Raw genomic sequence first — 26,699 nt, 5'->3', positions numbered from 1 at the left:
ATAATTACAAAAACAGTTTTATGAAAAGTCTTCAGTGTTCTTTCAAAATGCAAGTCGGTGTTTTTTTAAGAACCAGTGAGTTGTTTGTTAATATTTATGATACCAGCTGGAAACTTCACCCTAACTCCTCAACATAACACTACTATATTTTCCAGTCAGTTTTGTATTGAAATAGTTGAGTAATTACCCAAGGTCTCATCCTTGCATTTTTTTTTTCAGTACAGAGCTATTAGCAAGAGCTGCAACAGCACCCTGTGGAGATGCAAGGAATAAATTACTGTGTGTTAAGTGCATGTATAGTGCCAGCAGTATTATAGCTGAGAGTCTCATTAATGCAATACAATCAAGGCCTTTACCTCTGATTATAACAATGTTCATAATAAATACTTGTGCAGTTTTGCTGCTTGTCCAGTCATTGCATTTAAAATTCCACAAAGTGTACATGTTCAGAAAATGAACTAACTGAACCTTTGTCTCCACTTCCATTCAGGGAGAACAATAATGCAGAGAGGATATTCAACCTGATGCCTGAACGAAACAAACATTCTTTCTGTACAATGATTCGAGGAATGATTAAGGTATTACTAGTGATCAACATGCTCACTTCCATGTCGTCCATCTGATTTGAGCTATTGTTAACATCTGCTTTGTTTGTTTAGCATGGCGCTTGTGCGAAGGCAATGAACTTGTACACAGACTTGTTGAACAATCGAATGACAGGTATGAGCTGAAAAATCGCTTTTGCTCGTTGTAGTACTCCCTAAATTTTGAATGTATTGCAACGTGGTCTTATTCACAGAGGTGGGAGTAGGCAGAATACTGTTAAATTGCATGGAAAATTATGGGCAAGGTTAAAGCAGGAAGGATTCAGTAGAAATTATTGAAGTTTTCATAACAAGTAATGTGCCAGAATATGGAAAGGCTCAGGAATTTAACTTCAGACACAGCAGACCACTAGGAGGAGGAGCACAGTCGAAGTAAGACTAAGCATGTTAGATTTCAGTGCACACAGTAAACAAAACAAGGTTAAGTGAGCTTGTAGCACACCCTGGAATTAAAGGGCATGATATTGTGGGTATCACAGATGTGGCTGCAACAGGATAAGGGCTCAGAGCTAAATATCCAAGGGTATACATCCCATTGAAAGGACAGGCAGATGGGACAGGGTTGCCTTGTTAGTAAAATGATACTAAATGGATAGCGAGAAGCGATAAAGTGGGAAATCATAATGGGTAGAGTTGAGCCATAAAAGGGAAAAGATCCTGCCAGAAGTTATGTATAGATGTCCTACCAGTAGTCAGGATGTGGGGCAGAAAATAGGAGATGGAAAAGCATGTAAGAAAAGCACTATTACAATAATCATGAGGGACTTCATCATGGTTGGTAATAGATCCCAAGAAAAGGAATTTGTGCAATGTCTAGGTTTTCTGTTTTGGAGGATCTTGTTGTAAGTCTGGATTTGGTCATGTGTATTGAAGCAGACTTGATTGAGGAGCTTAAGGTGAAGGAACCCCTAGCAGACAGTGACCATAATATGGTGGAATTCCCCATGTAGTGAGAGGAAAAAGCTTGAATCAGATGTGCCAGTATTAAAATTGAGTAAAAGTAACTACAAAGACACGAGAGAGGAGCTGGTCAGAGCTGATTGGAAGGGAAACAATGAAACTGCAATGGCAGAAATTTCTGGGATTATTTTAAGAGGCAAACAGAAATTCATCCCAAGGAAGAAGAAACATACTAAAGGGAAAGCGAAGCGTTGGTAGTGATCGTCCAGAGAACACTAGAATTAAAGAGGGTCCCAGAGAATTGGGAAATGGCTAATGTAACACCCCTGATTAAGAAAGGAGAGAGACAGAAGACAGGAAACTATAGACTATTTAGGAGAATGTGAGGAGTGCAGGTGCGAGAGAGTCAGAGTCGAAGAGGGTGGCACTGGAAAAGCACAGTAGGTCAGGCAGTGTCCGAGTTGAGTCCACTCAACTCTCCTGCTTCTTGGATGCTGCCTGACCTCCTGTGCTTTTTCAGTGCCACCCTTTTCGACATAGACTGGTTAGCATGACCTCATTTGTTGGTAAGATTTTAGAGCCCATTATTGAGAAAGACACTCAAGAATACTTGAAAATATGTGGTAAAATAGGACAGAGGTAACACAGCTGAGTCAAGGGAATGGTCATGTCTGACAAATCTGTTCAAATTATAGAGTCATGGAGCATAGAAATAAGCCCTTCAGTTCAATCAGTCCATGCTGACCTTTAATGCCAAACTAAATTAGTCCCACCTGCCTGTGTTTGACCCATAGAACAAAGAACAATACAGCACAGAACAGGCCCTTCGGCCCACGATGTTGTGCCGAACATCTATCCTAGATTAAGCACCCATCCATGTACCTATCCAATTGCCGCTTAAAGGTCGCCAATGATTCTGACTCTACCACTCCCACGGGCAGCGCATTCCATGCCCACACCACTCTCTGGGTAAAGAGCCCACCCCTGACATCTCCCCTATACCATCCACCCTTCACCTTAAATTTATGTCCCCTTGTAACACTCTGTTGTACCCGGGGAAAAAGTTTCTGACTGTCTACTCTATCTATTCCTCTGATCATCTTATAAACCTCTATCAAGTCACCCCTCATCCTTCGCCGTTCCAACGAGAAAAGGCCGAGAACTCTCAACCTGTCCTCGTACGACCTATTCGCCATTCCAGGCAACATCCTGGTAAATCTTCTCTGCACCCTCTCCAAAGCTTCCACATCTTTCCTAAAGTGAGGCGACCAGAACTGCACACAGTACTCCAAATGTGGCCTAACCAAAGTCCTGTACAGCTGCACCATCACTTCACGACTCTTGAATTCAATCCCTCTGCTAATGAACGCTAATACACCATAGGCCTTCTTACAAGCTCTACCCACCTGAGTGGCAACTTTCAAAGATCTATGTACATGGACCCCAAGATCCCTCTGTTCCTCCACCTGACTAAGAACCCTACCGTTAACCCTGTATTCCGCAAATACATACCTTTCTTTGAGGTCATGACCAAATTAGACAAAGGGGAGCCAGTGGATACAATCTATTTGGATTTCTGGAAGCTCTTTGACATAGGACTCCACTAATCAGGGCAGCACGGTGGCACAGTCATTAGCGCTGTGAGGCAGCAGTGCTAAGGTCCCAGGTTCAATTCCACCCGAGAGCGACCGTCTGTGTGGAGCTTGCACATTCTCCTCATGTCTGCATGGGTTTCCTCCAGATGCTCCGGTTTCCTCCCGCAGTCCAAAGATGTGCAGGTCAGATGAATTGGCCATGTTAAATTGCCCATAGTGTTAGGTGCTTTAGTCAGAGGGAAATGGGTCTGGGTGGGTTACTCTTCCGAGGGTTGGTGCAGACTGGATGGGCCGAAGAGCCTGTTTCCACACTGTAGGTAATCTGATCTGATTTATATATGACAGGAGTACTGTGCTGTCATGGGTAGAGAATTGGCTGACAGACAGAAAAGAGCGTGGAGGTAAAGGGGTCTTTTTCAGGATTGCAGCTGATGACTTGGAGTTCTGCAGATGTCAGTGTTAGAACCACAACTTGTCACATTATACATTAAGGATCTGGTTGTAAATGATGCAAAGATAGTGGAGGGACAGGTAGTGTTGAGGAAGCAGAAGGACTTGGACTGGTTAGGTGTGGATAAAGGAGTGATAGATGGAATATAATGGGCAAATGTGTGAGGTCATGCACTTTGCTAGGAAGAATAGAGGTGTGGACTATTTCTGAAGTCTGAAGCACAAAGGGACTTGAGAATCCTGGTTCATGACTCGTGGCAGCGTGGTTAGTACTGCCTCACAGCACCAGGGACTCAGTTCAGTTCCAACCTTCTGTCTGAGTGGAGTTTACACGTTCTCCCTGTGTGTGCATGGATTTTTCTTGGGTGCTCCCGTTGTCTACCACAGTCCAAAGATGTGCAGGTTAGGTGGATTTACAGTGCTAAATTGCCTACCCATCTCTGGTTACTATAGGGTAAAGTGGATTAGCCATAGTAAATGCAGAGCCATAGGGATAGGATGGGTCTGTGTAGGATTCTATTAGGATGGTTTGTGTAAATTCAACGGGCTGAATGGCCTCTTCCTGCACTGTAGGGATTCTCATGACTGTCTTAGCTTAACATGCAGATTCAGTTGGCAGTTAGGAAGCACATGCAAAGTTGATAATTATTTTAAGAGGGCTAGAATACAAGAGCAGAGATGTACTACTGAGGCTGCATTAAAAAAAAATCTTGTTGGCAATATGGTAAGAGGTTTTGGGCTCCATACCTAAGGAAGGAAATGCTGTCATTAGAGGGCATCCAGAGAAGGTTTAGAAGAATGGTCCCACCGAAACAGACCTTGTCAGCTGAGGAGCAGTTGAGGACATTGTCTCAAAAGATCTGTCCTTGACGGAGTTTAGAGGATGAGGAGATCTCACTGAAACTTACAGAATATTGGGAGGCCTGAATAGAGTGGATGTGGAGAAAATCTCTCCACCATAGGACCTGAGGAGACGATGTCAGAGGGTTTGGGATGATCCTTTAATACTGAGATGAAGAAGAATTTGTTTACAAGGCTTAATTTCAGGTGGAAATCAACTTCCCACCTTCTGCGGCAAACGGTGATTGAGCATACTTAAGACAGGTAGATTGGGAAGAGGATCAACTGTTAGGGAGAAGCAGGAGAATGGGGTTGAGAAATGTGATCGAGCAGTGCCAAATGGCCTAATTCTGCTCCTATCTCTGTGGTCTTAATGGTCTGTGATCATTCACTGTTATAAAACTGGGCGTGTAACTTTGCTTCCTCATGTTAGCTGGAAGCAAACTTTGAGTAATTATTTAAAATCCTGCTTGGTTGACTTTAACGTTGCTATAATGTAGAATTGTTGAAAATAATAGAACAAATGTCTGCTTTTATTTAACATAGAACAGTTTGGGAGGCTGCACTCATTAAAACTGTTTGATTTCTGATCTGTCCCATGGTAAAATAAGTTAGGAGTGAGTAATAATGAAAAGAAATTACGACATGAGAATGATATATTTCTTTGAATGCTGTTGAAATGAAGTTAAATTTGCATTACCTTTTGCTACACCTCAGGCTGTCCCCTCTGCTCCACTGGCATTTTTTATCCTTTAAAATCCTTATTCTTCACCAGCCACTTGGTGAGGGCTGGTTGGCAGACAAGCAGACAGTCCTCTGGAAACATGCACCCCTTATCTGTAACATCCAACTTCACCCCTTTTTCTTTATTTTTGAAACTTCCTCTGGCTGCTCTTCTATTTCCCCTCATGTCCTATCCAAGCACCTACTTCTCCTGCACTTGCAATTGGCATTAAAATATCCAATTTCTCCTCATCCACATGTTAACCAATGTTATGAATGGTTCGCTCTCCTTGGGTTCTGTCCCTAATGATTCAAATCCCACCCCATTCTCAAAATGCCAACCTGTAACTCCCTTAGTCCTTGCAAACTACCAACCCATTTCCAAATTCCCTGTTTAAACATGCTGTCACATCCCAAATCTTTCCTAGAATTTTGTTTGAATCCCTGTAGTAAGGTCCCTATCCTCTTACCCATATAGAACTTCTTGCCAGAGACCCCTATTTCTTCTTGTGTGATTGACCAAGATAAGCCACCATTGTTGACCTGTTCGCAGCTTTTGACATTGTGCGGGTCAATGTACTTGTTGACCTGATCTAAGCGTTTGAATCGGTCATCCACAATCCTCTGGACTGTGCTCCAAAAATTTCACAATCCTGCAGCTGCTTCATGATATTGCAACTGTGTTGAGTGGGAGACTTGGAAGAGACATCTTAAAATCTGGATGGTCTCAAGCAAGGCTTTGTGATAGCCCCATACTGTTTGCGATCAACTTAGCATTTATTCACCCCATCAAAGGTCAACTGCCCTCTGCTCTGAGTATTAAGTACCTTGGGGGTAAACTCTTTAACCTACATTGTTCATTTCAACTCTGAACTGACCACCATAGACTTACATGATCTACAGTTGGCATTCAGCAACAGGTACTTCAGCTACACTCAATCACTCTAATTCTCAATACAAGAAACTTAGCTTGTATTGAATTTGCCAAAATTAATCTCTTATCAAACCAGACCCGATCAGTCAAATATTCCTGAAGAAGGGCTTATGCCCAAAACGTCGACTCTCCTGTTCCTTGGATGCTGCCTGACCTGCTGCACTTTTCCAGCAACACATTTTCAGCACTGATCACCAGCATCTGCAGTCCTCACTTTCTCCTCAAATATTCCACCACCCATGTATTGTTGACGAAGATACTCTAGAATTCGCAGAGGAACCTTGATTATACAAAGGACACGGGAGGGGAGTATTTCGTTTAGTTAATCAAAATCCAGTAGTTGAATGCCGGATAATATAGTTTAGCCAAGCATCGGGATCTTGCAATCTTGCCGGATAATCCAATATTCGGATAATGGAATGCTGGATAATCGAGGTTCCTCTGTATTGAATACATCCATACCTTGTTTGTCTGTTCTTTCAAAAGATCGCAATTGACATGGAGATCCAATCCTAGACCAGCTGCAACAGCTCAATCTTCTACAAATATGCAGCCAGTGTTTATTGACAAAAACCAACGCAGGTCAACAGAAATCCTAGTGTGTAGAGCAGTTCTCATCACCACGGTCACGTACTGCAGTGACACCTGGATTGTGTATCGGCAACACCAGTAAATTCCAGCAACATTGCTTCTGCTGCATTCTCCAGATTCCTTGGGATTCTCTTGAAACCAGCTCACCAGATTTGAGTCACAATGCCCTAAAAATGAAGACCAGTGACAGGAAACGCAGGAAAAGAAAGCAAACCATACACTTCTGAACGCACTGTCTCATTGAATGCCCTGTCCCATGTGTTCGTAGAATGTAGAAAGTACAGCACAGGAAGGGGCCCTTTGACCCATGATGTTATGCCAAACATGATGCCAAATTAAACTAAATTCTTCTGCCTGACCTTGGTCCAGACCCTTCATTTCTTGCAAATTCACCTGCTTACCTAAAAGTTTCCTAAACTCCTCTTCTCATATTTGCCTCCATCATCATCCCTGGCAGTGTGTTCCAGACTCTTACTACTCTGAATATTCAAAAAAAGGTGTCCCCCACATCTCCTGGGAACTTTCTCCTCTCATTGTACATTGCGTACCCCCGACTATTACACATTTCAACTCTGGGAAAAAGATTCTGACCGTCAACCCTATCTATGCATCTCATAATTTTACAGACTTCTATCAAGTCTCCCCTGAGCCTCTGCTGCTACAGACAAAACAATCCGAGTTTTTCTAGCCTCGCCACATTGCTCATACCCTCTCATTCCAAAAACATCCTGATCAATCTCTTCTGCACCCTCTCCAAAGCTTCTACATCCTTCTGGAATGTGGCAGCTAGAATTGAATGCAATACTCTCAAGTGTGGCCTAACTACACATATGCCCATAGGTTTGAGAGTTGAGAATCAACCTCTTCAGGTTCATGAAGAGCCGTGTCAGATTCTTGACTGAGTAAATGTCATCCTCCAATTCACAGGCAGTCAGTGATATGGTTAATCAGTGGCCTTTCCCACTGCATTCACACTGTCTTTCTACTGGATGGGATTGGACTAGCCTGGTTCCAATCTCATTGTAGACAGGTGTATCTAATCCTAGTCTACAGTGACTTATCTTCTTGCTCCCACATTGCTATCTCAGTTCCTGTTCCCATTCCCATCCCAATGCGATTCCCTGCTTATTTCAATCCTATTTCTCATCACCATGCTGCCCCTCTATTGTCTTATTGGAAAGTCCATCTGTTTTCATAATTACACTGAGGGCACCCAACTCTGCCCAACCACTGACAACATTATCACCTCCGCTGTCTCTAAAGTAGCAGGTTGTTTGTCAAACCTTTGTTGTCTTCAGCTGAACGTTGTAATGCCCATTGTCATTTTCTTGTCCTTGCAACAAACTCCATGCCTTAACCACCAAATGCATGCGCACTTAAAGTCAACCAAAACTACCTGCATCCTAAATCTCTCTCCGTTCCATTCACCCATTTCCTCTAAACTGACTGGCATGTTGAGTGCCAGTCGAAACAATTTTTAGATTCTCATTGTTGATTCCAAATCCCTTCAGAACCCCTCCCTTCCTTATTTTTAATCATTAGTCACACAATATTCCTGAACATTTTGCTGTGCTGTGTCAGACCCACTTCTTGAACTACATGGTCAAATTAAGACTCTGACTTTTATGGCACCATAGAAACCATTTTCTGTGTGCAATCAGCCCTTCCTGTCTGTGGAACATACCTAACGCTGGTGCCTTCGGCTGCTGGGACTGGAATCTCTGGAATTCCCTTGAAAACACTTTACCAAAGTTTTGGCCATCTGCCCGACTTACTCCTTTTGTGGTTCAGTCACAAATTTTAGCAATGCCACTGAGAGGTCCCTTGGGACGTTTTATTATGTTTAAAGGTACTATATCAATACAAGTATGTATTTATTTATCCATTAATAAACAATCTATTTTACAGCGGATGTTCATACTTTTAATGCACTAATATCAGCAGTGCCAGAATTAAAGGAGATGTACAATGAGAAAGTGGATTTAATTGTGGTGAGTAGAAATCTAGATTGTTGATCTGTGTTTGGCTGGTGAATGTTATTGATGGACTGAAACTGTGGCTGATTCAGCGGTCCAAAGGCTAACAATCCTAACTATGTGACCTGACTCCCCAAAGCCTGTCAACCAAATTCAGTGCCAACTCTGAGAAAATAATCCATTTGATTTACACCCTACCAACAAACATTCACCCCTCCAGCAGTCCTCTGCAGCAGCAATGTGTATCAACTACAAGTTGCATTGCAGAAATTTACCAAGGCCCCTCCAACAGCGTTTTCCAAACTCTCGACTGTCTAAAAAGGCACGGGCAGCAGATACATGGGAATACCACCACCTGCAAGTTCTCCTCTGAGCCACTCATCATCCTGACTTAGAAGTATATTCTTATTCCTTCAGTGTTACTGGGTCAAAATCCTCGCATTCTCTCCCTAACAGCACTGTGGATGACCCTATGCCAAATAGACTTTAGTAGTTGAAGAGAGCAGCTCATACTGCCACCTTGTGGGTAATTGGGATGTATAATAAATGTTGGCCCAACCAGTGATGCCCACATTTCCTAAATTGAAACCAAGGAGTGCGTCTGATTCATACCAGAGTGCCTGAAGCCCCAGTGATTCAGTTCCCAATCCCTGATGCCCCCAGAGTTAAGAGGCAACCTAGGAAATAAGAGAAGCTGTTAACACCACTTCACCTAATCTTTAGCTTACAGTTTAAAACAACATTCCCCATACCTTTTCACTCTGGTTATTTGAATAGGAAAAAATTCCCTCTTGAGCACCTAATTGGCTCTGACTTGCCAAAGTCTTTTCTCGTGTGACATTTCAAATTATTTTAAGTATGAATCATTTTATTTTCGATCCTGTATAGCCACCTCAAGATTTTGAAAACTTCGATCAGATCTCCTGTTCAAGGAGCATAAACCCAATCTTCCAATCTATCCTCAAAATGACATTTCTCATCTGAGGAACCAATCTTGCAAACCATTTCTGCACTGTCCTCAGTGAGTTGAAATCACTCCTGTAGCGTGACACCCAGATTGTACTGTATGTTCTAGCTGAGATCGAACGTGTTTATAAAGTACTTGCTTTTGTAATCTATAACCCATTAATAAAGCTGAGGACACTGTTTTATTAGTAGCCCTCCACTTCGCCTGCTGCCTCTGATCTGTGCACATTCACAGGTTCGTCTTCTCTTATACACCCTTAAGAATTGCGCTCCCTGTATGTATTGTTTCTCCATGATCTTGCTACTAAAATGTCTCGCCTCACACTTCCATGTTGAACTTTATCTGTCACCCATCTGCCTACTCCAACTTGACTGTCATTTTGGAGTTCTGCACTGTTCTCTTCATAGTTTAGTGCTTCCAAGATTTGTATTAGCTGTAAATGTGGAAATTGACCCCTGAGTCCCAAGGTCTAGATCATTAATATGCATCAGGAAACACAGGAATACTGATTCCTGGGGAACTCCACTACACACCTTCATCCAGGTTGAAAAATATCCATTAACCATTCCAGTACTGGTTCCAATCACTCAACCAATTTTGTGTCGATAGTATTTTACTTTCACTCGTTTTGGGATGAAGGCGTCACAAGCAAGAACTTGTCATAAAAGCATAAGAGAGGTCTATTTGATCTGTAATAATATTCTTTGAAAGTATTATCCAAATTAATCATACTCTCTCATTCATTTCCCACAAACTGCAATTCTTTTCTTTTCAGATGTCACTGTTGAATCTACAATCACCCTTGTTTTGCTTCTGTTATTCCTGAGAACCTTCCAAGTCCTAAGTTGTTATGACACCTGGATTCTTATTTATGTACATTCATTAACTTTTTCATTTCTTTTGAAATCAGGAGCTACTGAAGCAAATGGCTGAACAAAAAGTGCAGCCAAACTTGTTAACTTTTAATTCAGCACTGAAGAGTCTCCGAAAGTGTGGTTCAATCGCAAAAGGACTTTCCATCCAAATAATTAATGAAATGAAATATCTAAATATAGGTATGACCACTTTCTTTTTTTTATATTCCAGTTACTAATTGTACATCATATTTATTCATTATGCTAATGTTACTATAATTATCAAAAAGAAAACACAATCTTTGCTGTGTGACCAATTAGCCATAGGACCATTTCTCCACAGTGACAAGGTCACATTCTCAGACCTCACTACTTGGTAACAATACATAAAGGCTCTTTTAACAGCAGCTTCCAAACCCACAACCTCTACCACTCCAAAGGATAAGAGCAGCAAATACATGGAAACGTCATCTTCAGGCTCCTCTTCAAATCTTGCACCCAACTTAGAACTATAGCACTGTTCCTTGACTATTTCTGGGTCAAATTGTCTATGTACACCACACGAATGCTCCTTTCTTGAGCACAACTATAGTTAAGCAATAAATGCTGGCCTTGTCACAAATACCCATAACGCGGATATTAAAAATTTCAAAGATCCCTGGTCTGTACCTTTATCTCAACTACCATTGCACCACAATGTATTGCAGGGCCCCACTACCCTGAGGCTGGAGAGAGAGGGAGGGAGGGAGAATCGGCTTGAACCCCAGCTTCATGCTGTTGTGGGTGTGGATGTTAACAGGGTCAGGCTGCGTTCTGACTGCTGTTTAGTTATAAGTTAACATTAAAACTGATTTCCTGGGAAAGACCTTCTTGGGAAAAACCTCTGAAATGAAAAATGAAGTGCAGAAACTTGACCGCTTCACGTTTCAAGAAAGTGCACTGTAGTATGTGCAAGAGCAGAATGATGTGTGCAAAGAACTGAGCTGCATCACGAAATAAATCATTGGAACTTCCTTTTTGGATACTAGGAGTATTTCCAGTCTCCAAGGGTGTACACTCAATTAGGGTGATCAACACGTAGGGGCAGCATGGTGGCTCAGTGGTCAGCACTGCTGCCTCACAGCGCTAGGGACCTGGGTTCAGTTCTAGCCTCTGGCAACTGTCTGTAGAGTTTGCAAATTCTCCCTGTGTCTGTGTGGGTTTCCCACAATCCAAATGGAGAGATACAACTGAGTACTAAAGCAACACCAGTGGTAGACATGTTTAATTATGTTGCAGGAAAATGTGGCATTATGGCTTAATTCCAGCGTATGCCTTGGTGAGATTTTAAATTCAATTCAATGACCAAGACTGGAATTGAGTGTTGGTTTCACAGCCACCATTACTGACTATCATCATTTGTCATAAAAATACAAGTAGTTCATTCATGTCCTACTCTATTCTAAACGTAACTTGAGTCTAGGCTGCCCTCTGAAATGGCCTTGTTCATGGGCAGTTGGAGGGGTAACAAATGCTGACCTCACAGTCACCACCACATCCTAATAAAGGGACAGCAAAACAGCTGTATTATAAATATTGGTTCAAGTAGGAATTGAGGATGGGGAAAATATGATCTAATATGTCAACATGTAAGTTTTTGTAGCCATCCAGTAAATTTTTCTTCTTTTATTTGAGATGTGTGTTTATGGAATAAGCAGATCAGACTACCAGCAATGATGATCGGCGCAGGGGTACGGACCTCAGCTGAATAATGGGAGCTGAGTGTGGGTCTTTCTCTCTCAGTTTGCATGTGGTGAGCTGTTTGGGAAGCATCTACACGAGAAAGTCGCCTAGATCTGAGCTGGTGCTTTCCAAGTTTTAAGTGTGATTTTAAACTAAAAGAAAAGCCACCCTAAATTTGTTAATGATTACTGTTGAACTCGCTATGAGCTGTTCTGGTGGCTTGGTTTGTCTGTTTGTAATTGAGGTGAAGGTTTTGGTATATGGGAGAGGGGGCCTTCAGACCTGGTCTGATATTTTCTAAATGTTAAACATATACCAGTGCACAAGCGTTTTAAAGTTCTCTTTTAAAATTCCCTTATTTTAGAACCAAGTTTGGCTACCTTCGATCATCTACTTGCTATATTCTATAAACAGGGTAAGTAAACACAAATATAATCTAAAACTTGAAATTCCTGCAGAATTGAAAAAGATAGAGCTAAACTGGATGAAAGTTTTTTTGGTGCAGTTTCTATTTCTAGTATCACAATTTTCAACTGGAGGTTCCACCCTATTTTTTTTGTCTAAAAGAGAAGTTTGTCTCCTGGATTGTCTGCTGTATACTTCATGGCTATCTTCGTGGTACATGGGTACCTTGGAGCGAGAATTTGTATACAAACAGGCCATTCAGCCTAATAAATTCATGTCAACATTAATAATGCTCCACAAACCTCTTCCCATCTTGCCTCATTCAAATCTATTATTGTTACTCTATTCCCTTGCCCCTCAACCCTGCCTAACATCGATACTATTCACTTTGTCTCACGCTGTGGTAGCAGGTACCATACATGCTCATTACATTCAAGATGTTGGCAGATGGAAGAGGTTTGTTCTGTCCGTTCTCCTTTTTTTTGTCATTTCTTTTATTTTTCTACTTCATGTCCTTAAATGGCATCTGTGGCAATGAGTCAAAGCCCAATGTGGATCAGTCTGCTTTTACTTTTGCTTCTTTCTCTGCTTTCTTTTTACTTTAGCCTTACTTATGTTCTGGGAAAAGCACCTAGCAGCTTCAGTGGTGGCTGCATTGCTAACATCAGCCCTGCGTAGACACATTGCGTTGTTGTCAGTAGACGCAAGATGGCGCTGACGAATGGCAATATGGTTCTGCAATGACAGTGCAGTGAGGGGACTTGTGCCGTAATGGTCTCAATGTCAGGGTGGGGGAAACCGGATCCAGGACCAAGGCTAAATACTTAAGAAGGACTGTAATCTGAAACTTCTAACTTTATTTTCTACTTTTATACCTAACCAAGTTACCTTTGTATCTAAGATGGCACTGGAGAAAAGCAACTTGGTTTTCATTGTATTCCTGTACTTCAGTACAAGTGACAGTAAAAACCTAATTCTAATTCTAATTTTAATTCCCTAAAGTAAGTTTCTTCTCAATCTTGGGAGCTGTCTTAGGTCTTTGGCCTTTAGTTAATCTCTTCGCTGGAAGAGGAAATAACCTTTGTATGCAAAGCCTTGTCAGAATTTAAGATTCTGGTTCATCTCCATGACCAGGTCCAGAGTTCCCAATACCAATGTATATGTGAATCTGGTACAAATCTCCAATGAATAATAAATACTGGCCTTGCCAGCAACACCTATATCACATGAAACAAAAATAATTAGCAACTGATCCTTTTTTAGCATCCTAAATAATAATGACAGCCTCAGAATGTATTGACACCCCAAATAGTGCCCAGAATGAACATGATTGTCATTGTTAATCACGACTGAGCTAGAACCGATCTTGCTCATAATTTACGGAACTATCCTCTACTAGATGAATTGTTTTCTAGAGAAATCATGAATTGACTGTGTATCATGGAGCAGCATGGCAATGATGAGTGGCGCAGGGGTACAGACATCAGCTGGATAATGGGAGCTGAGTGTGGGTGTTCTCTTTTCAGCCTGCGTGTGGTGGGCTTTAAGCGGCATCTACACAATAAAAAGTCGCCTATGCCTGAGCCACTGCTGCTGTTTTTTTTAAGATGTTAGACATGAAGTATCCTAGCAGTTTCTCACAATCGTGCAGACTGGGAGCAAAATAACTCAAACCACATGAACGGTGTTTGAAAGAGAAACCAATCATTGCTGCGACATCCGAGCTGATGTTTATTCTCAAATATAAATGGGAACCATATACTGTGCAGTACCATTCCATTCAGATCTGCAGTGTAAACACATTCTTGATTCCAGACTGAGATTTCTTCGCAAATTCATCTGTAGTTCTTTCATTGCAGATCTGGGGAATGTCACATTTTGTGGTGTGTTTTTATTGTGCTCTAATGATGACCATACTTCCCCTTCCAGTTAACAATTTCCCTTTTACCTTCCAGGCGCAGTTACCCGACCACACACTGACATCATCTTTGAGGTGATTGATGAAATAGAGGAGAAGCATTTTGAGCCCCGGGATCCTGATGATGGTACGTGAATACAATAAGCAACAGTAGTACGTACTGTGGTTGAACTAAAATTGTTCAAATATTCTTATTTTTCTTCATACATCTGCTGAATTCTTCTGTCAGTATTTTATTTTGACATCTGGTTTGTTTCTGAATTACTGACAGATTGAAGTGTGGTTTGCCACATGTTTCAGGCTACCCATCTGCTTGGTCAACCTTAGAGGATTTTTGTCTTCCTTGTTGTTCTGCACTTACCAGTTTTTTAAACGCTATCATGAAATCCGGCTCTGTTAATGATGGGCCTTGAAAATCTGGAGCTGTTGACCTACTGCATCCTTTTTAAATCTATGATACCTTTTTCTGGGATTTATGCATTGGTCGTATTTGGTGGGGTCCATCTGTGTTATGTGCCTCAATGAATTGCATCAAATCAATGTAGGTCAGCCTACAGCAAACTATGGTGGTTCAAGAAAGCTCAATGCCAATCTTCTCAAGGACAACTAGAGGTGGGCAATGATCAGTGGCTCAGCCATTGGTATCTACAGTCTGTAAACTTTGCCATCCTGTGCACATAACTGAGATTCCTTAGTTTTGAAGCCATTGTTTTGAATCTTTTCTGCACACACACTTTTGGTGCCCAGAACATTCCAGTTGAGGCTAAACCAGTGTTTTGTACACATTCTTTATAACTTCTTTGCTTTTGTACCCAATGTTATTGTTTTGAATTTGTCCCTAATGCCTTTTAACTATTTTCTCAACCTGTCCTCAAATGTTGTGTGCACATATACCGCCAGGCCCTCCTGCTCTTGTATTACCCTTCTATTGGAAAGGGTTTCTTCTTATAGTCCATTTGCGAGAGGGAATACTTCACAATTGTCTGCATTAAATTTCATCTGCCATTTGGTCTGTGTCTTTCTGAGGTCCATTTTATATCCTCCTCACTGTTCACAGCACTTCAGGTTTTGTCATTGACACATTCAAAGCTTGGCGTTTGCAAGAGTGAATAATAGGTGAAATGAGAATCTTGCCGTTATGCAATGTGCGATTGTAGGGGTAATGGTTAAAGGTAGGAAACTGCTGCCATGGATCTTGAAGAAGGGGTAGGACTAGGGTTGGGGTGGGGGGGTGGGGGTTGGGGCGGGGGTGGGGGGGGGGTGGGGGGGGTGGGAGTGGTGGGGGGTGGGGGTGGGGGTGGGGGTGGGGGTGGGGTGGGAGTGGGAGGAGGTGGAGAGTGCAGAGGATAGCTTATTTGAAGCAGAGATGGAATGAAGTAGATGCAACTAACACTGGTCAGGAAAGTAATGCAGACAACGGTGAGGAGAAACTGTAATAGCATTGCCTTTAGGTGAAAAGCTATTGGGGCATAGTCACAAAATTATTATTGTTTGTCAAAAATAATCTTCTTGTCATTGTATTGAGATGTATTTATACAAAGTAAATTATACAAGAAGTGCTGCAGAAGTAGCTACTTGGCTTATCTGTGAATGATCAAGGGCTTATGCCCAAAATGTCATTTCTCCTGCTACTTGGATGCTGCCTGACCACCTGTGCTTTTCTAGCACCACACTCTTGACTCTGATATCCAGCACTTGCAGTTCTCACTTTCTCCTTATCTGTGAATGAGAAGGTTGTGAATTTGAGCCTCAGTAAATTGGAATAATGAAGTAAGTACTGTATTTAAACCAATGAGTGTAGAAAGATCCCTTGGTGCTGAGATCCTGAACAGCATTGCTCCCTCTACTTATGATTTGGAAGTGCTGGTGTCAGGCTGCTGATTTGAAGAGGCAGTACTCCGAAAGCTAGTGTTTACAAATAAATCTGTTTTCTATAATCTGGTGTTATGTGATTTTTACCTCCCTCTACTTAAACTGCCACCACTACCAATAATAATGTATTAACTGATCTCGTTTCCTTTTCCCACAGTGAACTTCTTCATCAGTGCTATGAGGCTGGTAAGTATTTCATCACTTTCTGACTCATTTATGAATAAAACAACTGTTTCTACTTCCTCTGTCAGTATCAATGGTTGCATACTGCTGCCTGTGTGACTGTTATTTTATAAAACACCCCACTATCCCTCATAAATCCATGGAATGGTGATGCTATCCAAGTGGAAGATGAAAGCCATTGGGCATTGAGGTTGGAACAGTTCCTTCCCAGGCTCTGGTGATTGACTGTTGCACCTTTCAAATGGTTCTTGACTTTGTGCAAACTAATTTAAAACCCTCTGAACTGAAACTAAATGTAACTAGCATTTGAAGAGATGAAGTTTCAGAAGCTTTGGGAAGTGGAAAGGTTTTTAGAATTACAGTATCGTTACGCTGCAGAAAGAGACCAATTGTTCCTGGTTTTACCATCTAATGCCTTGTCCCCTATCCCTGAATGCTATCTCCACCCAAATAAGCATCATATGCCCTTGAATGCCTCACTTGAATCTGCCTACACCACATTAAAGGCAGTGTATTCCAGACCCTAAACATTTGCTGAATGCAAAGTTTTTTTCCCTATCGCCTTTGCTTTGTTTGCACGTCACTCTTAATCCATGCTCTTTCATTCTTTTTTATTTCTTTTGAGCTTCTCCCTACCTCCTCTATTCACCTCCTCATGATTTTGAAAACCTCTATCAAATGTTCTCTCCCAGGAGAAGTCCCAACTTCAATCCATTCTCATAACTGAAGTTTCTCATTCATTCAACAACTCTTGTAACTTGCTTTTCTGTTCCCTTCCCCACCAACCATCAAACCCATTGACCCCAAAATAATCCACAGTAGCTTGCCTGCATATGTGCACATTTATGGTTGTCATTAAAATGCACTTCATAGCTTCTGGAAGACATGAGGTTTCATAGCTGGCTCAGATTGTGCGCAATATGGAAAATGAGTCCTATTGGGTTGTTGAAATGTCTTGGAGTTCAACTCTTAATAACTTGAAAAAGCATTATCAGCCTGGGGATTATTGTAACCAATGGAAGAGGTACAGAAGGCTATGAAGAGGCTAGCAAAGGACCATGGAAATCATCATTACTTGAGTCTGAGGAAGCCAATCTGTTCAACAGAAAAACATCTGGGCATTAAAGTGAAGGAAGCAAGTGAATGAAAGACTGTGTAAACCTGAAATGAGGCTGAGGGGTGACCTTAGAGGTTTATAACAACATGAAGGGCAGAAATGAGGTGAATAGCCAAGGTCTCTTTCCAAGAGTAGGGGAGTACAAAACTAGAAATCAAAAGTTGAAGGTGAGGGAGAAAGATTTAAAACTGACCTGACAGGCAACCTTTCTCACACAGTGATCCGTGTATAGAGGAAGTGGTGGACGCGGGTACAATTATAACAATTAAAAGACTGTTGGGTATGTGAACCGAAAAGGCTTAGATGGGTATGGGCCAAATGGATTGCTTAAGTTTAGGATACCTGGTCGGCTTGGATGATTTGAACCAAAGGCTCTGTTTCCGAGCTATGTGACTCTGATTATACAATGAATTAAATTTTGATTGACGAATTAGTTCGTTCTTGGAGGAGATCACTGGCACACACTGCCATCTAGTGTCATGATGTACAGATTTAGCTAAGGGAGAAAAGTTGGCTCTGTTTCTCATTCAAGGTTTAAAAGGATGGGGCTGTGTGTGTATGTGCAGGGAATGATAATGATGAGAATAAGTTGTTAAGACAAACCGGGGCAGGGCTTAGAATTAATGATAGGTCTGTGGGGAGTATTGTCAAACAGAGGAATCTAGGGGTGCGAGTATATAGTTCCTTGAAAGTAGCGTTACAGGTAGATGAGATGGTGAAGGTGGCATTTGGCAAGCTTGTCTACAGAGCATTGAATACAAGAGTTGGGATGTCATGCTATGGCTGTACAAGATTATGAGCAGACAGCGTTTGGAGTACTGCATACAGTTTATTTTGCCCTGCTATAGGAAGGATGTCATTAAATTGGAAAGGATGTAGAAAAGATTTACAAGGATTTTAATGAGACTGAAAAGTTTGAGTTAAGAGAGACTGGATGTTTTTTGCCCTGGAGCACAGTAGGCTAAGGGATGTCCTTATAGAGGTTTATTAAATCATGAGGAGCATGGATAGAGTAAATAAGATCTTTTCCCCAGGATAGCAGAATCCAAACTAGAATCCCTGCAGTGTGGAAGCAGACCATTCAGCCCATTAGGTCCACCATGACCTTCTGAAGATTATCCCACCCCGCTACCGTATCCTTGAAACCCTGTATTTCCTGTGGCTAATCAACTTATCTTGTACACCTTTGGACTGAGAGGAAACCAGAGCACCCAGAGACATCCCACATGGACACAGAATGTGAGAACACCACACAGACTGTCACGTGAGGGCGAAATCGAACCCAGGCACTGTGAGGCAGCAGTGCTAACCACTGAGCAGCCATGCCACCCCATAGGTAGAGGACATAGACTTAAGATGAAATGGGAAAGGTTTAAAAAGGACTGGAGGGTCAACTTTTACCAGAGGGTGCTACACATATGGAATCAATTGCCTGGGTTAGTGGTAGACGTGAGTACAATTAATATATTTAAAGGATACTTCGATAGGAAAAGTTTAACAGGATGTGGGCCAAATGTAGGCAAATTGGGACTAGCTCGGTTTATGAAACCTGGTTGCCATGGACGAGTTGGGCTGAAGGGTCTGTTTCTGTGTTGTGAGATTCTATGACACATATACAGATGTGCAAAATCTGAAAATATATTAAATAATGAAATGATGGTTGTGTGATCCACCCTGTCAAGTTCCTTAATTTTAAGCAAACGTAAAGAATTTTCATTTAGTGGGATAGATTTAAATATTACTAAGTGTGTCATACAATTTTAAAGTTCCTCATGCTTCCTCCCTTGCAGTGTTTAGATTTGAAAGACCTTGAATTGGCTTACAGATTGCACAAGACACTTGAAACTGGAAACAACTGGGTATTATTGGGTGATTCTTACCAACAAAGTATTTATTAGTAAGTGCATTTGGCATTTGTGTTTGCTTTTGTCTTTTTATTGTCCACCATTAATTGCTGATGAATTGTGTGACTTACTCAGCCATCTCAGCAGCAGGAGTAAGAATCAAATACTGTGGGTCTGGAGTTGCGTTATAGGTCAGATAAGGCTGTCACATTTCCTTCCCTGAAGGGTATTGGAAATCTTTCCAGTTCGTTACAATTGATTAAAACTTTAATTGTGACCATGACTTGACATGACTTTTAAGTTCCAGATTTATTACTTGAATTGAAACTCCACCAGTTGATGTGATTAGACTGGAGTCCATGTCATTAATTCATTAGCCTGGCCCCTAGTTTACTAGTTCACTGTCATTGCACTAGCTGCCACCTTTCCCTTTATTCGTTAATCCAATACGTATAGCACATGCAAGTGATGGGCCAACAAGCTGATGTCACGGAATTCCTCAAAGGGACATCAAATAACCCTGAGCATCTCTGTCATGATGGACTGGGTGCTTTTCTTTTTTAATTCAATCATGGGATAACAGCATCCCTGGCTAGGCCAGCATTTATTGCCCATCCCTAATTGCCCAGAGAGCAGTTAAGAGTCGACCATATTGCTATGGGTCTGGGCTCACATGTAGGCCAGACCAGGTAAGGATGGCAGTTTCCTTCCCTAAAAAACAGTAATGAACTGGATGGATATTTTTCTGACAATGGATTCAGGGTCATTGTTAGGACACATTTCCAGAATTTATTTTTATTGAATTCAAATTTGACCACTTGCTGTTGTGGAATTTGAACTCCAATCTCCAGAACATTACCAGGGTCTCTGTGTTAACAGTCCAGCAATAATATCAAAAGACTACTTCCTCCCTGTGTGCTGCATTACAGCAGCAATAAATATCTTTTGCTTATTCTTAATTGTGACCTTTGACCATTCCTAACTTCCTCCGAGAGATGCTGGGATGCCTGAACAGTTAGGTTATTTCAAGGCCAGTTTAAATCAATCATACCTATTTAGTTAAAAATCACACAGCATCAGGTTATAGTCCAACAGGTTTAATTGGAAGCACTAGCTTTTGGAGTGCCACTCCTTCGTCAGGTGGAAGGAGCAGTGCTCTGAAAGCTAGTGCTTTCAGTTAAACCTGTTGGACCTGGTATTGTGATTTTTTTTAACTTTGTATATCCTAGTCCAACATCAACATCGCCATATCATATATATTTAGGAATGAATATAATGGGCAGGTTTTTCTCCCCATGAGGAGAGCAGTGAATGAGTTGGACTCATGCTTTTTACAATAATTAAATTTTTAAAAATCTAAATTCAAATTATCAAATAGTTCACATGGGATTTAAAATCTTTTCTCTGGATTTTAGCCACCATTCTTTCACCTCCCCTTTCCTAAATAGATTAGACGTGCTGTAAAAGGATCTATTAATTTACCTGATATAACTGTGCAAACAGTTTGCAAAGTTTAGAATCCTAGAGGATGTACACATTAAACTTGGGAGTAGGTTACTTGATCCCTCATTTGATAAGATCATGCTGATAGTGGATCTACTGCTGCCTTAAATATTTAGACTGTGCATCCACCATTTTGAGAGAGAACTCAAACTAAAGACTCAGAAAAAAAATCCCTTATCTTTGTCTTAAATGGACAATTCTATTTTTAACTATGGCCCTTTGCCCTCAATTCTTCAAGTAGAAACATCCTTTCTACATCTACTGTCAAGACTCCACAAGGTCTGCTTTATTAATGAATTCTCTTCTTGCTTTCCTAAACTCTAGTGGATACAGCGTTCCTGGTCCAGCCTTACCTCATCAGGCACATTCCATCCCCACACAGGCACATGCGTGCACACACCTCTGCAGTGGGAGGGGAACGATCTAGTTGTCATGGTCCATATAAGTACCGATTGATTATAGGTGGAAAGAGGTTCTGCTGAGGGAATATGCGTAGCTAGGGACAACATTTAAAAAGCAGAACCAAAAGGTTAGTAATCTCTGGGTTACTTTGTGAGTCACAAGCAAATTGGTGCAGAGTCAACAACATTAAAGAGGTAAACATAGAGGTTGGTGTGGGAGGAATGAGTTTGAATTCATGGGACGTGAGCATCAGTATTGGGGAAAGAGACAGCTGTTCTGATGGGACATGCTCCACCTGAATTATTCTGGGACCAGAATCTTGGTAAATAGTACAACTCTGGCTATCGATGTATTAGATTAGATTAGATTCCGTACAGTATGGAAAGAGGCCCTTTGGCCCAACAAGTCCACACCAATCCTCTTTAAACTAAATCATGGGTGGGTTCATTTACATGGAAAATTATGGAAAAGTTATTGAGGGGGAAAGCTCAGCAGAAGTTATTGAAGTTTTCAACACAAGTAATAGAGCAAAAAGTATGGAAAGACTCGGGAATCTAATTTCAGGCCCAGAAAATAAGGGGACAACTATGAGAAGGGGGCAGTCAATGCAGGACTGAGGGTATTGTATTTGAATGCAGACTGTATACACATATTGAAATTGGTTGTTGACACTGTGCCAATTTGCCTGTGGCTCAGAAAGGGATCCAGAGATTACTAACTTTTGGTTCTGCTTTTTAATTTAGTCTCCCTAGCTACACATATTCCCTCAGCAGAACCTCTTTCCATCTATACCATCAGTTGGTCTGATGAAGTGTTTATCCAAGAGAATCCGAGCTGGGAATTACATGCCTAAGGATGCACAGTCCTGTTGAAAGGACAGACAGATGGGCAGAGATCGGGGTTGCTTTGTTAGTAAGAAGTAAAATTGATGGCGCAAAGTGATACAGACTTGGAAGATGTAGAATCTGTGTGAGTGGAGTTCAGGAAACGCGATGGGGAAAATCTCTCTGGTGAGAGTTGTGTACAGGCCTCCTAACAGTCAGGGTGTGGGAAGAAAATAAATCAGGAGATGGAAAAAGCATGCAAGAAAAACACAATTCCAGTCATCATGAGGGACTTCAATATGTAGGTGGACTGGGAAAATCATGTTGGTAGCAGTAATCAGCTTTCATTCTCATTTAACCCGCTGTGGAGGCTTTTTATAGGAACAGCAGTTGAGGACTCTGGGTCTGTACTCAAGAAATTTTAGAAGGATGAGGTAGGAATGGCATTAAACATACAGAATACTGAGAGGTCTGGATAGAGTGGATGTGGAGAGCATGTTCCTGCTCGTTTGAGACTAGGATCTGAGGGCATACCCTCAACGAAGAGACAACCCTTCAGAATGAGGAGGAATTTCTTAATCCAAAGGGTAATGAATCTGAGAAGCTCATTGCTAGAGGGCTGTGGAGGCCAAGAAATTGTGAATTTAAAACCCTGGTTCTTGATGGCTGGGGATCAAGGGTTGTAGGGAGATGGTAAGAGTACGGGTTTGAGGAACCCCAATCCCATGATTGAATATCAGAGCAGACTTGATGGACTGAATGGCCTAATTCTGTTCCTATATTTCATGGTCTTACAAAGACTACATAATTCCTGTTCAATTCATCTGTCTTTTTCTCATTAATAATTCTCCCAAGTAATATCTATAGGACCCAATTTTTGCAATTTTTTAAAATGTCTTTAGAAATTCTTGCTATCTGTTTTTATATTTTTTCCTAGTTTACCCTAAATTTTCCCTTGAGAATTTTCAGGCAGTCTTTGTACCTTTTATATATTGTGGCCAATCTTCTGACCTGCCACCCATCTTTGTGCAGTTACGAGATTTCTGAGATCTTTTAATCTTATCATGGTTCACAATAGCAGGTCTAACAGAGCCAGTTCTGTGGTCAGCTGCAGAACATGGTGTTCTACGAAACTATCCTAAAACCAGTTTATGAACTCCTCATTTTGGTTTCCTTTGCCCTTCTGATTTTTATAGTCTACAGTTTTCTGAACTTGATCACCTTTCTCTCTTATGCTATAATAATGAATAATTGAGTCATCTGTTCATCTTTTCCTAAGCTCCCTGTCCTTCCTAAATGTCATGTACCCTTCAATACTCAGCTACCAATCCATGTCATTCTATGCCCACATATCAGAGAAAAGTTTCCTGCGTTAAGCCAATTTAATTTTGATGGTCAATTTAAAATTGGACTCTGAAGGTTTCATTGAGATGGCCTGTCCTTGTGCATCAAGTCTCACCAGATCTAATGGAGCCTGCAGTCAAACTGTTCCAGTACAGCTGCAATGCTGCTACCGACAAAATGATGTGAATGTTGCTTAGCAAGATAAAAAGCAGGACAAATCTAATCCAGCCAACCACTGCCTCAGCCCTGAGCAAAATGATAGAATGTGTCATAAAACAGAAGGTGTTGGAAAACTCCCAACAGATCTTGTAGCATGACACATTAACACTGAGAGTCCAATATGACTGTTTGGAACCCTGAAAGACCGTGAAACAGACTAAGATTTACAGGGTCTCCTTTTTAGACTAGTTTTTTATCCCAGAAATTTATTGAATCCAAATTTCGTCATCTGGTGTACAGGGATTTGAGCCCTGGTCCCCAGAACATGAGCCTCACATTCTGAATTACTAGTCCAGTGACATTACCACTACTATTATAATTGACATTTGAGACATAATGTAAAAATGTTTTAACTTCTATATAGTAGCTGCTTGAGCTTTTATAGAGTTTGCTCAAACTGTTGACTTTTTCCATCACTCCAGCAATGCTGCCAGACTTGTCAGTATGTTCTTGTTTTTTTTATCTGAAACTTCCAGCATCAACAGGTATTTTGCTTTTCAGTGTTGATGGAGGTGTGATAGCTGTGATGAGACTGGTCTTGTGATCCAGACCCAGGCTAATGTTATACTGACATGGGTTCAAATCCTACTGTGGCAGATAGTGAAGTCTGAATTAACTAAAATTCTGGACTTTTTAAAAAGTGAAAGTGGTCTAAAAGCATTAGTCTAAATGACCACTGATAATTGTCATGAAAGCCTATCCAGTTCCTTAACGTCCCTTTTAGGGAAGAAGATCTGCCATACGTAGAAAACAGGAGCAGTGAGCCTTGAAACCTGCTCTACCGTTAAATATGATCAAGGCTGACCATCCACCTTAGTCCCCTGTTCCCACTTTCTCCCCATACCCTTTGATTCTTTTAGTCTCAAGGATTATATCTGACTTGGTGTTATTCCAGACCAACAAGTCAACTCTTAATTGCCTAGGCAAAAGTGAGGACTGCAGATGCTGGAAACCAGAGTTTAGATTAGAGTGGTGTTGGAAAAGCACAGCAGGTCAGGCAGCATCTGAGGAGCAGGAAAATGGTTGTTTCAGGCAGGAGCCCTTCATCAGGAATGAAGGGCTTTTGCCCAAAACGTCGATTTTCTTGCTCCTCAGATGCTGCCTGACCTGCTGTGCTTTTCCAACACCACTCTAATCTAACTCTTAATTGCCTTCTGGGCAAGTAGGAATGGGCAATAAATGCTGGCCTAGCCAGTGGCATCCATATCCAATGAACATCAAATTAACTGAGCGGCACGGTGGCAGAGGTTAGCACTGCTGCCTCACAGCACCAGAGACCCGGGTTCAATTCCCACCTCAGGCAACTGTCTGTGTGCAGTTTGCACGTTCTCCCCGTGTCTGCGTGGATTTCCTCCGGGTGCTTTGGTTTCCTCCCACAGTCCAAAAATGTACAGGTTAGGTGAAGGGGTAAATGTAGGGGAATGGGTGGGTTGCTCTTCGGAGGGTCAGTGTGGACTTGTTGGGCAGAAGGGCCTGTTTCCACACTCTAAGTGATCTAATCTAGTCTAATTCCCAGTGGTTTTTACAAAGTGGAATATGCTGTTCTCACTGCTATCCAAACATCATATCTTCAGCAATAACATACTCAGTTTATGGTCTGCCAGAATAATTGACTTCCTGACTTGATACAAACATGGACAGGAGAGCTGAACTCTGACAGGAACTGCATGTGACATTGCGACAATATTTGATGGAATGTGGCATCAAGAAGCTCTAGAAAGACTGAAACCGGTGGAGTTCGGGGGAAAGGCGCCTCACTGGTTGGAGACAGACTGACCTCTGAGGTTGTAAGGGGATAAACATCTTAGCTCCAGGACAACTCTGCAAGAGTTCCTCCGGGTAGTGTCCTAGGCCCAACTATCATCAGCTGTTTCATCAATGACCTTCTCTCCATCGGAAGGTCACAGGTGGTTTGCTAATGATTGCATGATGTTCAGCACCATTCACAACTCCTCTGATAACAAAACAGTCCATGTCAATATACCGCAAGAACTGGACAGTATTTCAGTTTCAGATTGATAACATGGTGCTAGGAAATGACTTTTCATTTGATGTTTAATGTGTTTGCCTTGATGTTCAATGGATTTTCCTTTGCTGAATTACCCACAATCATGGGTTACCATAAGCAGAAATGTAACTGGATAAGCTACATAAAAACTGTAGCAAAAAGGACAGTTTGAATCCTGTGGTATATTAGAGCAGGTAACTCACCATCTGACTCCTCAGATCCTCAAAGAGACAAGAATATGTTAGATACCCCAATTGCCTAGGTGGCTACCGTTTTTAATAAAATAAACATTTCCAAGCTCCAAGACCAACCATAACAGATCAGTTGCTTGATTTGGCAAAACTGTCATCACTTTAATCGGTCACTCACACGATCCAACAATGAAGCATAGTGGCAACAGTGTTTACCATCCACGAGATGAATTGCAGCAATTTGCCTTACTTTAAGAAAGTTGCTGACGACTGCCAGCTGACAGTCAACTGGAGATGAGCAGTAACTTCACAGCAATATACTCATCCTATGAATGAATTTTAAAAGAATTTTTATTTCACTCATGAGCATTTATTTCCAATCAGTTGTTGCACTTGGCAAGTTGGTGGTGAGCTGCTGCCTTGAACCACTGCAATCCACTTGATGTGGGTAGACCCGATCAGGAGGTGCGTGATCAGCTGTAGGATTCGTAGCCTCTTACCTGTTTTGGTAGTTACAGCATTTATATTAGCAAGGTTTGAGAAGATTTATAGCTCCTGTTGAGTTTCTGTATGTAGGTTTGCTCGCTGAGCTGGAAGGTTCGTTTTCTGATGTTTTGTCACTATACTCGGTAACATCTTCAGTGATCCTCTGAATGAAGCACTGGTGGTTCACTAGCATCCTTGCTTGAGGAAGGACAACACATCCAACCTA

The 26,699-nt window shown here is 41.5% G+C and overlaps 1 protein-coding gene and 2 non-coding genes across 3 annotated transcripts in view; all 3 read left to right on the top strand.

Moving 5' to 3' along the window:
• The window catches only part of ptcd3 (pentatricopeptide repeat domain 3), a 54,432-nt gene that overhangs the window by 17,622 nt on the left and 10,111 nt on the right, over positions 1-26,699 (top strand). The window contains exons 10-17 of the mRNA XM_060828560.1: positions 491-578; positions 660-720; positions 8,547-8,629; positions 10,492-10,636; positions 12,522-12,572; positions 14,518-14,607; positions 16,510-16,538; positions 19,443-19,549. Coding sequence (XP_060684543.1) covers positions 491-578; positions 660-720; positions 8,547-8,629; positions 10,492-10,636; positions 12,522-12,572; positions 14,518-14,607; positions 16,510-16,538; positions 19,443-19,549 — 654 coding nt within the window. The remainder of the gene's footprint in view (positions 1-490; positions 579-659; positions 721-8,546; positions 8,630-10,491; positions 10,637-12,521; positions 12,573-14,517; positions 14,608-16,509; positions 16,539-19,442; positions 19,550-26,699) is intronic.
• LOC132820953 (small nucleolar RNA SNORD94) lies at positions 12,142-12,279 on the top strand. The gene has a single exon (XR_009645262.1). It is a non-coding gene; the product is annotated as a small nucleolar RNA SNORD94 (small nucleolar RNA).
• Positions 14,013-14,150, top strand: LOC132820958 (small nucleolar RNA SNORD94). The gene has a single exon (XR_009645263.1). It is a non-coding gene; the product is annotated as a small nucleolar RNA SNORD94 (small nucleolar RNA).

Source organism: Hemiscyllium ocellatum, chromosome 1 (assembly GCF_020745735.1).
Source record: "Hemiscyllium ocellatum isolate sHemOce1 chromosome 1, sHemOce1.pat.X.cur, whole genome shotgun sequence".
NCBI lineage: Eukaryota > Metazoa > Chordata > Chondrichthyes > Orectolobiformes > Hemiscylliidae > Hemiscyllium > Hemiscyllium ocellatum.
Note: the sequence above shows the minus strand (reverse complement) of the source record. Positions and strands in the feature narration are given on the sequence as shown.